A 14,562-nucleotide genomic window follows, 5' to 3' on the forward strand; every position below is an offset into this window, starting at 1 on the left:
TCCATATCCATGACGTGTATCCAAACACCACTATCGTATCGGTCTCCACCACCACCCCCGACATGCATCGCTCTCAGTAGAATATCTGCTTTGAACGTTGCCTCTCTCATCTTGAAGCCATGCCCTGTAGTCTTTGACATTTGCATCCTCTCCATGCCTCACGTAATTTTACCAGGTGTCCCAAACACCTCCAGCATTCCTGAGCAAACAATCCAAGCCAGTCCAATCTCTCCTTAATAGTCAATAACCTCTAATCCAGGCAGCGTCCTGGGAGACACTTCTGCACCCTCTCCATAGCCTCCAATCCTTCCCGGAATGGGGAGACCAGAACTGCACACACTTTACTGTCACCTCCAAGAGGCTTGCGATTCAATAAAACCACCCCTCGTACTTCAGTACACCAGAGTTAGATGTTACTTCCTCAGCCACTGATCCCAGCAATAGACTGATCCCAGGAATGATCCCACGCGGTGTGAATCTACTTTAGCCGTTTCAATGACCAGTAATCAATTGAGGACTAAACTGTGGACAGTACGCCAGGTGTGGGAGCCATTAAGCTTAAGTCATTATTAATATCAAGTCTGATATTTTTACTTGAGGCACACTCCTGGAGGCACACTCACACACATTGTACAGGGTAAACAAAACAAAAATGCTGGAGAAGCTCAGTGGGTGAGGCAGCATATATAGAACGAAGGAATAGGTGACGTTTTGGGTCGAGGCCCTTCTTCAGACTGGAAGAAAGGAAGAAGAAAGGAAGAGGCGGAGACAGTGGGCTGTGGGAGAGCTGGGAAGGGGAGGGGAAGGAGGGAGAAAGCAAGGACTAACTGAAATTAGAGAAGTCAATGTTCATACCGCTGGGATGTAAACTACCCAAGCGAAATATGAGGTGCTGCTCCTCCAATTTGCGGTGGGACTCACTATGGCCATGGAGGAGGCCCAGGACAGAAAGGTCGGATTCGGAATGGGAGGGGGAGCAGGAGCAGCTGAATTTCACAGTACTGTACAGAATCACGTTTAACTCCATCCAACATTGTCGGAGGCTATACATACATACAATACAGTTTCCCCAAATCACAATTTGACCCCACACCCTTGCCACTCATGTGGCCCACTGGCGTGGAATCCCTTCCCTTATTTTGAGGGGCGTCTCCACCACACCCTGCCCCCAATGTCCAGCAGCAGAAGGCCCCTGTGGTTCTCCCCCACCGAGCCTTGGCGTTGGCGGCATCGAGCTTCAGTGCGTCCCTCAGTACGTACTCCTGCAGTCTGCAGCGGGCCAGTCGGCAACATTCCCTGACGGACATCCTTCCTGCACCGTCGGAACATCACTACCAGCTCGAGACATTTTTGTTTAAACAAAAAAAATGTTTAAGAAAGAACTGCAGATGCTGTAAAAATCGAAGGTAGACAAAAAAGCTGGAGAAACTCAGCAGGTGAGGCAGCATCTATGGAGCGATAGAATAGGCAACGTTTTGGGTCGAGACCCTTCTTCTCGACTCGAAACGTCGCCTTTTCTCCAGAGATGCTGCCTCACCCGCCGAGTTACTCCAGCATTTTGTGTCTACCTAACCACATTCCATGAACTAGTATGAAACCCAGCCACTGGCTTGCTGATACGTTTACATACACATTTCGTTTGATATTGAACAAGAATCAATAAGGGCTGCATTCTCAGCCACTCTCTCAAAGAGGAAAGAATGTATTTTTGTACATACGTGATATCTCTCCGTTGATAGCAGCCTTGAAGTAAACAAGTTATCAAATCGTCAAGAAAGTCAATATCATTCATCAGGAGAGCCTCTTCAAGCTCCTAGGGAAAGGTGGGGGAAAAAAAGCATTAAATGTGGTCGGTGAATTGTATAAATCATTTAAACATTGACATCCACAAACTGTCAACTTTGCCAAATAAATCGGAGGTTACGTCTCAAAACTCATAATGCTCGATTTGATTTGATAATATTTTTTAAATTTCAAATCCCATTATCAAAATGAGCATGACAAAACAAGGACCTTTGAACCAGGACACAGAGTGCTGGAGTAACTCAGCGGGTCAGGCGGTATCTGTGGAGAACATGGATAGGTGACTTTTCAGGATGGGACCCTTAATCAGACTTTTGAACAAGGTGGTCATGAAAAATTCTACAAATTCAGAGCATGCTACAGCTAATCTGAAGATGGGTCTCAACCAGAAACGTCACTCATTCCTTCTCTTCAGAGATGCTGCCTGTCCCGCTGAGTTTACTCCAGCATTTTGTGTCCATCTTTGGTTTAAACCAGCAGCTGTAGTTCTGAGGAACGGAGGAGGCTGCAGAGAGTGGTGGACAGCCCAGTCCATCACTGTTACATGTATTTACATGTAATAATAATAATAATAATAATAATACATTTTATTTATGGGCGCCTTTCAAGAGTCTCAAGGACACCTTACAAAAATTGAGCAGGTAGAGGAAAAACATGTAAGGGGAATGAAATAAATAGTAGAGACATACATAGAAACATAGAAATTAGGTGCAGGAGTAGGCCATTCGGCCCTTCGAGCCTGCACAGCCATTCAATATGATCATGGCTGATCATCCAACTCAGTATCCCGTACCTGCCTTCTCTCCATACCCTCTGATCCCCTTAGCCACAAGGGCCACATCTAACTCCCTCTTAAATATAGCCAATGAACTGGCCTCGACTACCCTCTGTGGCAGAGAGTTCCAGAGACTCACCACTCTCTGTGTGAAAAAAGTTCTTCTCATCTCGGTTTTAAAGGGTTTCCCCCTTATCCTTAAGCTGTGACCCCTTGTCCTGGACTTCCCCAACATCGGGAGACATGACTAGTACACAAAGTAAAGACAGAATTCAATACAAAACACAGTATGAGGCAATTAATGCGCAGATGAAAAGGGATGGGGAGCTAAGGATAGGCAGAGGTGAAGAGATGGGTCTTGAGGTGGGACTGGAAGATGGTGAGGGACACGGAATAGCGGATCAGTTGGGGGAGGTAGTTCCAGAGCCTGGGAGCTGCCCTGGAGAAGGCTCTGTCCCCAAAACTGCGGAGGTTGGACTTGTGGATGGAGAGGATGTGGATCTGAGGGACCGTGAGGGTTGGTAGGGAGAGAGGAGGTCAATGAGATATGGGGGGGCCAGATGGTGGAGGGCTTTGTAGGTGAGGATCAGGATTTTGTAGGTGATCCGGTGGGAGATGGGAAGCCAGTGAAGTTGTTTGAGGACTGGAGTGATGTGATGCCAGGATTTGGTGTGGGTGATGAGTCGGGCGGCTGCGTTCTGGACCAGTTGGAGTCGGTTGATGTAGGTGGAGCTGATGCCAAGGAGAAGTGAGTTGCAATAGTCCAACCCTAATCCCACCTTGGCCACCAAACATTACTGACCACCTCCTGCATTTCCTACCATCAACTTGCACTTTTTTCTCCGATTATGTTTTGGACTAAAGTGCAGAAAAACACACGGCCATTTTTTTTTTTTAAATGGCTTACAGAATTGAGTAATTTATGTCCAAGTCTTCTTCTCCTTACGTATGGCGTGCACAGCCTAAAGTTGTAGGGCAAATTGTTCTATTTGATCTTATTTGATTGTGCACACCAAGTTGATTGCATTCGTCGAAACAGGTGAAGGTTGCAATCTCCCACCCCCTATGTCCAAGTGATGTATAATTTGTTGGTACACAAAAATGCTGGGGAAACTCAGCGGGTGCAGCAGCATCTATGGAGCGAAGGAAATAGGCAATGTTTCAGGCTGAAATCCTGAAGGAAATAGGCACCGTTACGGGCCGAAACCCTTCCAGGTTTCGGCCCGAAACGTTGCCTATTTCCTTCGCTCCATAGATGCTGCTGCACCCGCTGAGTTTCTCCAGCATTTTTGTGTACCTTCGATTTTCCAGCATCTGCAGTCCCTTCTTAAGCACATGTATAATTTGTTTGTGTGTTGCCTGTGAGCCTCTGATGCTGCTGCAGCCTTTCATTGTACCTCCAACTCACTGTATTTGCACTCCACCCAATGCCCCACAGACCTGTCCCCATTCACTATAAGCTTTGCTTCATCAAAACTCTAGGACTGGCATCCTAATCTCCATCAAACTGTGCTTATCCAACCCAGCCGGCAATCACAGCTCTCATTTTAAAATCTCATCTTCACATTAACCATATAACCATATAACAATTACAGCATGGAAACAGGCCATCTCGGCCCTACAAGTTCGTGCCGAACAACTTTTTTCCCTTAGTCCCACCTGCCTGCACTCATACCATAACCCTCCATTCCCTTCTCATCCATATGCCTATCCAATTTATTTTTAAATGATACCAACGAACCTGCCGCCACCACTTCCACTGGAAGCTCATTCCACACCACTACCACTCTCTGAGTAAAGAAGTTCCCCCTCATGTTACCCCTAAACTTCTGTCCCTTAATTCTGAAGTCATGTCCTCTTGTTTGAAGTCATGTCCTCTTGTTTGAAGTCATGTCCTCTTGTTTGACATTCCAATCTCTCTCTTGATCTAAAGTACTTCTAAACACAAAACTCGGCAACGGTGGTTTTTAAGCACACAGAGGATAGGACGTTGGCGCCTGGAACACACAAGTGGAGCCTCATACCATGGTGGCATTTCACAGGCTTTTAGAGAGGTACATGGACATGCAGGGAATGGAGGGATATGGATTACGTGCAGGCAGAGGAGATTAGTTTATCTTGGCATCATGGACATTGTGGGCTGAAGGGCCTATTCTATCTAAGTCAGCACTTGCAGTGGGGTGAGAATACCGTGGATTCGCATCTGGAGTAACTCTCTGGAGAGATGTCCAGATCTGCAGATTTTTGTGTCTATCTTCGGTTTAAACCAGCATCTGCAGTTCCTTCCCACACATATCCATGTGAGTTTGTTCTTCCAGCTTACGTGTAAAGGTCAGTCGCCTCGGCATTGAGAGCAGCTCGTGAAACCACTACTTGCTACTTGAACCCAGTCCTCCCCCCAGCGCTCTTCTCTCTAACTGTTCCTCTCAATTGCCTTCAATTCATTTTCATTTCTCTTCCCATTGTGTGCTGCTGATATCACTCCTGCAATTTAATGACCTCTCCACTGCTCTTCAACTGCTCAGCTTTCTTTTAATTAGGTCACACCATTCTCCTTATTTTGTTGCTGGCCCTTTTTAATTCCTGTGTGTAGATTCTTCCAGTTCTGCTGTGCCTGTTGACTATCCGAGATGTAAACTGGCTTGTCCTCTGCATAGATGCTGCCGTTTCTCTTTTGCTTTCGGTCTCTTTTACGTTTGTTGTTTGTTACATTTGAGCACTCGTGGCCTGGTTCGGCAACTTGAACGTCCAGGAGCGAAAAAGACGACAAAAATAAAAGTTGTGACCATTGCCCAGTCCATCACCGGTTCTGACCTCCCCACCATCGAAGGGATCTATCGCAGTCGCTGCCTCAAAAAGGCAGCCAGTATCATCAAGGACCCACACCATCCTGGCCACACACTCATCTCACCACTGCCATCGGGAAGAAGGTACAGGAGCCTGAAAACTGTAACATCCAGGTTCAGGAACAGCTTTTTCCCTACAGCCATCAGGCATCGAATAAGCTCTGCACTCTGAACAGCAAAAGACTATATTATTATTTGTTATTTGCACTATGTTTGTTATTTATTGAACTTTTTTCTCTCCCCCCCCCCCCCCACGTTATATACTATGTTTACATAGTCACATATTCTGTTGTGCTGCAGCAAGTAATAATTTCATTGTCCCATCTGCGACATATGACAATAAAACACTCTTGACTGAATGCAGAGGCACCCCTGCCACTTGCACAAGACAAGCGTAAGGGATTACACGGATAGCTCTCCTCTCCACGCCATTCTCCGGTGTCCAGTAACAAAAGTGCCTACCCTCTCAAAGAAAGTCACTTCCAAAGGGAGTACATTAAAACACATCTCATTCAAACAAGTTAGACAAAAATGCTGGAGAAACTCAGCGGGTGAGGCAGCATCTATGGAGCGAAGGAAATGGGCAACGTTTCGGGTCGAGACTCGGTCGCCTATTTCCTTCGCTCCATTGATGCTGCCGCACCCGCTGGGTTTCTCCAGCATTTCTGTCTGCCTTTGATTTTCCAGCAGCCGCAGTTCCTTCTTAAGGGCCTGTCTCACTTACGTGTCCTTGGCACGCAAATTACGCGACCTCGTTGTCGCGTTGAGCCTCGATGGTCCCGCGAAGGTCGGGCACGATTACATGCGTACGCACAGCCGTCTGGAGCTCGTGACATCATTTAAAGATGGACACAAAGCTGGAGTAACTCAGCGGGACCGGCAGCATCTCTGGAGAGAAGGAATGGGTGACGTTTCGGGTCGAGACTCTTCTTCAGTCTGAAAAAAAAGGGTCTTGACCCGAAATGTCATCCATTGCTTCTCTCCAGAGATGCTGCCGGTCCCGCTGAGTTACTCCTGCATTTTGTGTCTATATTCAATTTTCTTGGCCCCGCTCTGGGAGTAGAAGTGTGGGCGGATCCGGACCGCAACGGCCGTGAGCCCCAGGCCGAGTTCGGCGATTGTTTGCCTGTTTCTGCTGCTGTTGAAGGTGAGACGTTGCGTCGCGCCAGGGTCTTGGGCCTGTCCCACTTTAGCCGTCAGTTCCGCGACAGGCCGTTGGCGCGCGAAGATTTCGTTCGCTACAAAAATTTCGGAGCGCCGCGCAATACTGCGCACAACCCCATACCCCTCTGCGCTTCTCAGTGGGGCCAGCCCCGCACGGCCATACGATGCTCGTGCACCTCAACGCAACCACGAGGTCGCGTCATTTGCGTGCCAAGGACACGTAAGTGGGACAGGCCCTTTAATCATTCCAACAAGTGGTGATGATAAAGGGCCCATTTCTCAATGATCTTTCTGTCTGCCCACCGGTTCAACAGTTACTGCACTTGTTCCACTTTTAACAAGATGCCATTGTAATGCAGGTCTGCTTTAAAAAAAAAAAAAAAAAAAACACCACACATTTTGTTCAGTAACTTGGCACCATTAACAAGGCGTGCAATTATTTCACACACTTAAGTACCCTTGTAGACCACTTCAGGAGGTCACAGCGGCTGTGGAGTTGTGCCAGATTAATGAACCGCAAGCTCCTGCAATGACAATCCAGCGGCTTCATGGCCCATCGTTAAAAACTAATTTGTTTTTTAAAATCTTTAATCAGGTTATTAAATCTTTTAAAATCACTCCCTCTCATTTCCAGCACAGTTAGCCACAAGTTATCTTGCCCCTCAGTGTCTGGCCTCTTGTTCATCCTCTAAAGGAACCATTACAGTGTGGCCTCGTGTCTGCAATGTCAAGACCCTAAACTCTCCAATCACCAACCCTCAACATTCACCTTGCTATTAAAAAAAATACACAGAGTGCTGGAGTAACTCAGCGGGTCAGGCAGCATCTGTGGAGAACATGGATAGGTGACGTTTCACAGAGTGCTGGAGTAACTCAGCGGGTCAGGCAGCATCTATGGAGCTAAGGAAATAGGCAACGTTTTGGGCTGAAACCCGTAAGGGTTTCGGCCCGAAACGTTGCCTATTTCCAGAAGGATTTCGGCCCGAAACGTTGCCTATTTCCTTAGCTCCATAGATGCTGCTGCACCATAACTCAGCGGGTCAGGCAACATCTGTGGAGAACATGGATAGGTGACTTTTCACAGAGTGCTGGAGTAACTCAGCGGGTCAGGCAGCATCTCTGGAGAACATGGATAGGTGACGTTTCACAGAGTGCTGGAGTAACTCAGCGGGTCAGGCAGCATCTGTGGAGAACATGGATAGGTGACGTTTCACAGAGTGCTGGAGTAACTCAGCGGGTCAGGCAGCATCTGTGGAGAACATGGATAGGTGACGTTTCACAGAGTGCTGGAGTAACTCAGCGGGTCAGGCAACATCTGTGGAGAACATGGATAGGTGACGTTTCGGGTCGGGACCTTTCTTCAGACCTGCTGAGCCACTCCAGCACTTGAATCATTTTTTTTTGTAAGTTATCATCTGCAGTTCTTGTGTAAGAAGGAATTGCAGATGCTGCTTTACACCAAAGACAGACATAAAATGCTGGAGTATTGAAGTCTGAAGAAGGATCTTGCCCTGAAACGTAACCTATGCCTTCTCTCCACACATGACCCGCCGAGTTACTGCAGCTTTTTGTCTGTCTGTAGTTCTTTGTGAAATTCTTAAAAATCTCTACATTAAGTGTTTTAGTAATCTGTCGTAGTATCTTGTTCAGTGGAGGCTGAAGGCAGACTTCAACGCAATACATCGTCTATCCATTCCCTCCAGAGATGCTGCCTGACCCGCTGAGTTACTCCAGCAATGTTTTTTTTGTTGATAAACCAGCAATTCAGTTGCAGTTTCTTGTTCCTCTAGCAGTTTGTGACGAGCCTTGGCATCAAAGTTTGCTTGATAATACGTCTGTGAAGCAACGGAGGATATTCTGCTTCAATAGTTCAATAAACCACCCCTGACTTTATGAGCAAGTTACAAGTGGTGCAGGAACTCGGCGGGTCAGGCAGCATCTGTGGAGGGGATGGGCAGAAGACGTTTTAGACAATAGACAATAGGTGCAGAAGTAGGCCATTCGGCCCTTCGAGCCAGCACCACCATTCATGGCTAATCATCCCCAATCAGTACCCCGTTCCTGCCTTTTCCCCACATCCCCTGACTCCGCTATTTTTAAGAGCCCTATTTAGCTCTCTCTTGAAAGCATCCAGAGAACCGGCCTCCACCGCCCTCTGAGGCAGAGAATTCCACAGACTCACCACTCTCTGTGAGAAAAAGTGCTGGGACCTTTCTTCAGACTCTTCCTCCAGCACTTTGAGTTTTGCTCAAGATTCCAGCATCTGCACTTCGTTGCGTCTGGAACTGTGTCAGATTAATGCACCACATGTATTTTGGGCTGTAGGGCTTGTTTCCGGGCTGTATGATGGTGTGAAAGTGCTGGAGGAACTCAGTGGGTCACCCCTGCATCTGTGAGTTAATGGGCAAATATTTGCCCTGGTATTTTATTTAATTCACATGTTTAATCAATAATGTTTATTATTAATGTTTGATGTTTTATGTGTCATTCCTAACTGTCACTGTATGTCATGTTGTCAATTGTGGGCGGAGCACCAAGGCAAATTCCTTGTATGTGAATACTTGGCCAATAAACTTATTCATTCATTCATTCAAATAGCGTTTGAGGTTGGGACCGTTCTCTCTGAACAGCCACAGCCCCAAACCTCGTCTGCCCATTTCCCCTCCCCAAATGCTACCTGACCCCACGACTTCCTCCAGCACTTTGATATTTGCACAGGATTCCAGCATCTGCAGTTTCATGAGACTCCATAAAGGACAGACACTGACCCACATTACACACCCTTATTCCCCTGTCATGTATCTACACTGTAAATGGATCGATTGTAATCATGCATTGTCTTTCCGCTGACTGGTTGGCACGCAACAAAAAGCTTTTCACTGTACCTCGGTACACGAGACAATAAACTCAACTGATGGCCCAGCTTCAGGCTGGCAGTGCCCTGGGTTAGGTATTTAAGAAGGAACTGCAGATGCTGGAAAATCGAAGGTAGATTTTCGAAGGTAGAAAATTGCTGGAGAAACTCAGCGGGTGCAGCAGCATCTATGGAGCGAAGGAAATAGGCAACATTTCAGGCCGAAACCCTGAAGGAAATAGGCATTAACGTTGACTATTTCTTTCGCTCCATAGATGCTGCTGCACCCGCTGAGTTTCTGCAGCACTTTTGTCGACCCTGGGTTAGGTACTTGCGTTGTACCTCACTGATCACACACCTCATTCAGCCACATTTGGCCGCAATTGCCTCGGCAGCAATGGCAGCGCCAGGCTGCAGGCTGTGTCTCGGTCGCGACCTTTTACTCAAAATCCTTCCATCAACTTTGATGCCATCTCCCACAAGGGCAAGGGGGATAGTTTCGCCAAACACATCCACTCGGTTCGCACTAACCAACCTGACCTCCCGGTGGCTCAGCACTTCAACTCCAACTCCCCCTCCCATTCCGAATCCAACCTCTCTGTCCTGGGCCTCCTCCACAGAGCACCACCGGAAATTGGAGGAGCAGCACCTCATATTCCGCTTGGGCAGTCTGCACCCTAGCGGCATAAACATTGAATTCTCCAATTTCCGGTAGCCCTTGCTGTCTCCTCCCCTTCTCAGCTCTCCCTCAGCCCTCGGGCTCCTCCTCTTCCTTTTTCCTTTTTCCTTTCTTCTCCCCACCCCCCCCCCCAACCCTCCATCAGTCTGAAGAAGGGCTTGGAGTTTCCAAATCCGCCACTTCCTGCCGGAGACCGCCCCCATCGGCTTCACGGAAACCTCGCAACATCCCCAAGAAAAATAGCGCGACTGGTCTCAATGTCTGCTGGCAAGGCCAATGGCAGGGAGCCGGTCGGCCATCTCATTGTTTTGTGTTGCAGATTCATGCAAATAAGGACCAACGAGGCTAACTCTGAAGGTACACAAAATTGCTGGAGGAACTCAGCGGGTGCAGCAGCATCTATGGAGCGAAGGAAACAGGTCAGCGGTGAACTACATTATTGTGGCCCCGAGACGGCAGATTACATTTCCTGAAGGACTTTAGAATCATCCAGTCATCACAAGGTCTCAAGCCAAAATGTCACCCATTCCTTCTCTCCACAGATGCTGCCCGACCTGCTGAGTTACTCCACCTCTGTGTCATTTTTTGGTAAGCAAGCTTCTGCAGCTCCTCGTGTCCAAACTAAATTAAACAGTGGTCTCTACAACTGAGAGTAAATCTTCGCCTGCAGTTGCAGAAACTGTACGCACTTATTTTCTATTTTGTAAAAAGAATTGAAGGAGGATTTGCCCGCTGTGACGAAAGCATGACTAATTATGTTAATAAGTGATAGGAGTAGAATTAGGCCATTCGGCCCATCAAGTCTATTCCGCCATTCAATCATGGCTGATCTATCTCCCCCTCCTAACCCCATTCTCCTGTCTTCTCCCCATAGCCTCTGACACCTGTACTGATCAAGAATCTATCTATCTCTGCCTTAAAAATATCCACCGACTTCGCCTCCACGGCCTTATGTGGAAATTAACTCCACAGATTCACCACCCTCTGACTAAAGAAATTTCTCCCCATTTCCTTCCTAAAAGAACGTCCTTTAATTCTGAAGCTGTGACCTCTAGTCCTAGACTCTCCCACTAGTGGAAACATCCTCTCCAATTGGCCAACATTCTTTTCCAATTGGTGACGAGGCAACAACATTTCTCAGATTCCTTCACCGTTCTAGCCGACATTCTCTCTTTGTACTACCCGGCCTTTGTTCCATATGACCCGACATCCTTGCGTTACAAGAACCTCCACCTCAGTCATTTGAGTTCAGTCCACCCATCATCCTCAGCCTTGGTGGGGCAGTCCACCGCCAACACTTCCTGCATTCACTCCTAAATGGCCAAAAATCTAATTGTCCTCCTTTCTTTCAGATTCCTTACTGATGTAAATAATACTCTGTATCCACCCAGCTGAAGCCCTCAATCACTACAAACACTTTAATGAGATTTGCTCTTGATCATTACTTTGGGGAAAACAAATCAGGTTGATGCAATTTGCCCTCATTTTAACCATTTCAGTCTTTGGACCATCCTGGATTTTGCCGTCCATTGCAAGCATGTATTTTCAGAATGCTAGTGGCCAGAATTGACCCTTGTACTTGCTTCCCTCGCATTCTTATTCCATGTATATTTTGTTGTGTGAATGTGCCTTTAAAAGCTGCAACAATTTTCAGCATGTTGAAAATTTTGTGGCAGTTGCCTGCAGTCACCCAAAAAATCGCCTAGTGGGACAGGCACATAATGGCGATTTTTTTTGGGCGACTACGGGCGACTTTTTTGGACGACTGCCACAAAATTTTCAACATGTTGAAAATTGTTGCAGCTTTTATTGGCGCACTAACACAACAAATATAAATGACAGTGGCAACAATTTTTGCTGTCGTAGGTTGCCGCCAGGTGTGGTAGGTGAATTCCATCAAAATCAGTCCCTGGCCACAGTTTAAGAATAAGGAGTAAGCCATTTAGAACGGAGACGAGGAAACACTCTTTCTCACAGAGTGATGAGTCTGTGGAATTCTCTGCCTCAGAAGGCGGTGGAGGCCGGTTCTCTGGATGCTTTCAAGAGAGAGCTAGATAGGGCTCTTAAAGAGTCAGGGGATATGGGGAGAAAGCAGGAACGGGGTACTGATTGGGGATGATCAGCCATGAAGACATTGAATGGCGGTGCTGGTTGATATTGGCCTGTTCTTGGGACTTGCTAAATAAATAGTTAGTGCAAAGCTGCAGCTTATCCCAAAGTTCTCAACTCTGTCATGGACCATATTCCAGGATTAAATATAACGGCAGTACAAATATCTTCGACGATAGACCATCCTGCTGGATACAAGTGTGAGGATCAAGGAAGGGTCAGATCAGAGAAGGAATGAGTGATGTTTCGGGTCGAGACCCTCCTTCAGACCCGAAACGTCGCCCATTCCTTCTCTCCAGAGATGCGGCCTGTCCCACTGAGTTACTCCAATATTTTGTGTCTATCTTCGGTGTAAACCAGCATCTGCGGTTCCTTCCTACACATTTATTTAATCTTCTGTTTGTGCTACTGTTCAGAAGTTCACTTGTTATCAGCCTGGTTAGATGGCACCGGAGTAGGGCGACACTTTGCCTGCTCGTACCAGCGGGGAATTATTCAATACGATATGATAGAGCTTTATTTAACCCAGGAGGGAAACTGATCTGCCAACAGTAATAAAACGCAACACACATAAAACATGGAGTTAAAGTGAAGAGTAGAAAGGATTGGGGATATGCAAAGATTGGGGGGGGGGGGGAGGGGGGGGAGAGATGAAAGTCAGTCTACCCCACGACAGAAGGGGGAGGAGTTGTACAGTTTGATAGCCACAGGGAAGAAGGATCTCCTGTGGTGTTCTGTGCTGCATCTTGGTGGAACCAGTCTGTTGCTGAAGGTGCTCCTCAGGTTGACCAGTGTGGTCACGGAGGGGGGGTGAGCTGTATTGTCCAGGATGATCCGCAGTTTGAGGAGCATCCTCCCCTCCAAGACCAACCTCCCCGTGAATCCATCCCATATGACGTGTTTGTTGATCCTCCTGGTGCAGCCCTGCCCCCCTGCACACTCTACCGCTGCACCGCCATGCCGGCAAGTGGGCGTGGGTGGAGATGTCAGGGGTGGAATCGAACGTCACCCTCAGGACAATCCTCTAAATACGATTGCACTTGCGTTTGACTCGATTGTATTTATGTATTATCTGAAGATTCAAGTGAGTTTATTGTCATGTGGCCCTGATAGGACAATGAAATTCTTGCTTTGCTCCAGCACAACAGAACATAGTAGGCATTGACTACAGAACAGATCAGTGTGTCCATATACCATTATATAAATATATACACCATGAATAAATAAACTGATAAAGTGCAAATAACAAATAATGGGTTATTAATGTTCAGAGTGTTGTCCGAGCCAAGTTTGGTAACCTGATGGCTGTGGGGATCTAATGTGAATGGATGGCACACAACACAACACCAAGCTTTTCACTGTAGCTCGGTACATGTGACAATAATAAACATAAAATACCGCAGCACAATTAATATTTCACTATTTACTCTCAAACTAGAATTTGAAGACCTCAGTTAAATATTTCTGGCAACATCTCTGTATCCTTACCCACACCTTGTGTTTGCATGTACTTTCCAGTTTATTTGACAGCACACCAATGGGATTATCTAACTTATCTGTTGAATTAGAATCTTGCAATGTCACCTCTATTCCTCCTCCTCTCCCTGCAACAATTCTCAGACCTCAGTCACCACTAAATGCCGACTGAATAATTCGGTGTTGCTGTGGTGAGCCGTTTCCCAAATTGGTTCCAGTCATTGTGGTGCTTCAGGCCACGCTGAGGCTCCAGTCCCCAACTCAAACTGAGCTCCTGACAGGCGCCAGCCACCTAGTCTCAGCAGCTTACAGTGTGAGAACGCAGACCTGGGACCCGGGCATGCAAATAAACCCCACGGACATCTATCTCCTTTCAACTTTTGATACATTCTCCTTTCAACTGCACGCAACCCCACAGTCAACTCTGTGAATCAGTCCGCAGTTCTAGACCGTCCCCCGGTCTCAACGTTTAGAAGCACCCGCCTACTCTCCACTAAATTCTAAAAAGGATTATAGTAGAGTTCTCATCAAGAACCTTTTTTAAATTTATAAAATGCATAACATTTAAATTTTAGAGCTTTCAAGAAGGGCACAAATTCCTTTTGATTACTTCACTTTGTGCTGTGATTTGTCTCCTCCTTAACACATGTCACATTTTAGATGCCACTAAACAGATAATTTTAAACGCCAAAGGTACACAAAAATGCTGGAGAAACTCAGCGGGTGCAGCAGCATCTATGGAGCGAAGGAAATAGGTGACGTTTCGGGCCAAAACCCTTCTTCAGACTGATGGGGGGTGGGGGGGAGAAGGGAGGAAAAAGGGAGGAGGAGGAGCCCGAGGGCGGGGGGGATGGGA

At 47.0% G+C, this 14,562-nt stretch overlaps 1 protein-coding gene across 3 annotated transcripts in view; it reads right to left on the minus strand.

Annotated features, from left to right (window-relative positions):
* LOC116983680 (cat eye syndrome critical region protein 2) overlaps window positions 1-14,562 on the minus strand; it is a 92,354-nt gene that overhangs the window by 45,715 nt on the left and 32,077 nt on the right. For all 3 annotated transcript variants that reach the window (XM_033037446.1, XM_033037445.1, XM_033037444.1), the window contains exon 2: window positions 1,719-1,813. In XM_033037446.1, the coding sequence (XP_032893337.1) occupies window positions 1,719-1,813 (95 nt within the window). The remainder of the gene's footprint in view (window positions 1-1,718; window positions 1,814-14,562) is intronic.

Source organism: Amblyraja radiata, chromosome 19 (assembly GCF_010909765.2).
Source record: "Amblyraja radiata isolate CabotCenter1 chromosome 19, sAmbRad1.1.pri, whole genome shotgun sequence".
Classification (NCBI taxonomy): Eukaryota; Metazoa; Chordata; class Chondrichthyes; order Rajiformes; family Rajidae; genus Amblyraja; species Amblyraja radiata.